Here is a 2,096-nt window from a genome sequence, read left to right as displayed (position 1 = left end):
GGGTGGGACACCGTGAAGTCGAGGAGTTTGGGGTGTTTGCACCCCAGGTTCTTGAGGAACATCTCGTTGGGTTGGGTTTGGAGGTTCTGCCTCTTCCGTGAGGTGGAGGGAGAGATGATGATGATGGACACGGAGAAGAGATTTTTTTTTAGTGATGAGGGTGGGGAGAAGGTCCCTTGACGCCAAACCGTTGGGTGATGGTGTAGACGGGGCTTTGAGGAACCTCATCTGGTGGAAGATGTCCTTGACCATGGCAGGGAGTTGGACTTGGGTGATCTTTGAAGGTTCTTCCAACCCAAACCTTTCCATGATTCTATGGATGGGGTTTTGAGGAACATCATCTAGTAGAAGATGTTCCTACCCATGATGGGCTTGGACTGGATGATCTTTGAAGGTCCCTTGACCCCAAACCCTTGGGTGATGGTGTAGAGGGGGTTTTGAGGAACCTCATCTGGTGGAAGATGTCCTTGACCATGGCAGGGAGTTGGACTTGGATGTTCTTTGAAGGTCCTTCCAACCCTAACCCTTCCATGACTCTATGGATGGGGCTTTGAGGAACATTATCTCATGGAAGATGTTCCTACCCCTGATGAGATGGACTGGATGATCTTTGAAGGTCCCTTGACCCCAAACCCTTGGGTGATGGTGTAGAGGGGGTTTTGAGGAACCTCATCTGGTGGAAGATGTCCTTCCCAGGTCGGACTGGATGATCTTTGAAGGTCCCTCCACCCCAAACCGTTGGCTGACGGTCTAACGGAGCGTGGTTTCTAGGTTGGGAGCTGGTGGACGATGGACTTCTCCATGTCCAACTACACCTTCAACTACTCCAACGACTGGGGCGACTACTCCATCGACGGCTTCGATGACTACGACGTCCCTCACAGCTACCGCGCCATCCTGGCCCTCTACGCCCTCATCTTCCTCTTGGGCGTCTTGGGCAACGGAGCCGTCATCTGGGTGACGGCCTTCGAGCTCCGCCGCACGGTCAACGGCGTTTGGTTCCTCAACCTCTCCATGGCCGACCTCCTCTGCTGCTTGGCCCTTCCCTTCTTGGCCCTTCCGCTGGCCCGTGACCACCACTGGCCGTTGGGTGGCTTCGCTTGTAAGCTTCTCCCTTCCCTCACCATCCTCAACATGTTCGCCAGCGTCCTCCTCTTGACGGCCATCAGCGCCGATCGCTGCGCCATGGTGACCCGACCCGTTTGGTGTCAAAACCACCGAACCCTCGGCTTGGCCCGAGGGGCTTGTGCGGCTGCTTGGTTCCTCGCCGGGCTCCTCACTCTTCCATCCTTCATCTTCCGCACCACCCGTTTCGACGTCTTCTCCGAGAAGACCACTTGCGTCCTGGATTATACGGCCGTTGGGCATCACCAACGTTTCACCGAGCTCCTGACGGCCGTCACCCGCTTCGTTTTTGGTTTTTTGGTTCCTTTCGTGGTCATCACGGCTTGCTACGGTCTTCTCCTGGCTCGTGTCCACAGCAAAGGTTTTGCCCGCTCTCGGAAAGCCATCAAGCTCATCTTGGTGGTCATCGTCAGCTTCTTCGCCTGTTGGTTGCCCTACCACGTCGTTGGGTTGATCTTGGCTTCTACCCAACCATCCAGCGCCTTGTTCAAGGGTGCCGTGGAAGCTGACCCCATCGTGGCCGGCGTCGCTTACATCAACAGTTGCATCAACCCCATCATTTACGTCATCATGGGCCAAGACTTCAAAGACAAGTTCCAACGTTCTTGGAAAGCCGTTCTCCGGGGGGTGCTGAGCGATGACCCCACCAGCACCATGGGGGACAGCAGGATGAAGACCAAGTCCACCGTGGATGATCAAAGCGTCAGCACCACCATCTGACCAGGAACCAGGTGGCTCCAGGGCTGGAATGTCACCTGAGGCCACCACCTTCTTCTGGAGGTCCTACCAAGCCCCATAGAGAGAAGAAGATGCCTCCATCACCCCCTTTCCCCACCAGTCGCCCCACATGGTGGCCACCTGGGGTGGTTTCGTGCCCACCTCCCCCTGGGGACATCTTCCTGGCTTCCTTGGTGGCCTTCTTGGGAGGAGATGACGTTGTCCTGATGTTCTCCTGCCTCTCCAACCCAACC

The 2,096-nt window shown here is 56.2% G+C and overlaps 1 protein-coding gene across 1 annotated transcript; it reads left to right on the top strand.

Moving 5' to 3' along the window:
- The first annotated feature begins 789 nt into the window (after positions 1-789).
- Positions 790-1,845, top strand: C5AR1 (complement component 5a receptor 1). The gene has a single exon (XM_010084519.1). The coding sequence runs from the start codon at positions 790-792 to the stop codon at positions 1,843-1,845; it is 1,056 nt and encodes a 351-aa protein (XP_010082821.1).
- Positions 1,846-2,096: the final 251 nt, after the last annotated feature.

This window comes from Pterocles gutturalis, unplaced genomic scaffold (assembly GCF_000699245.1).
Source record: "Pterocles gutturalis isolate BGI_N339 unplaced genomic scaffold, ASM69924v1 scaffold295, whole genome shotgun sequence".
NCBI classification, from domain to species: Eukaryota; Metazoa; Chordata; class Aves; order Pterocliformes; family Pteroclidae; genus Pterocles; species Pterocles gutturalis.
Note: the sequence above shows the minus strand (reverse complement) of the source record. Positions and strands in the feature narration are given on the sequence as shown.

What these genes read in the sequence shown, in the direction of transcription:
- C5AR1 (XM_010084519.1), top strand. Translation starts at nt 790, where the DNA reads ATGGACTTCTCCATGTCCAACTACACCTTCAACTACTCCAACGACTGG.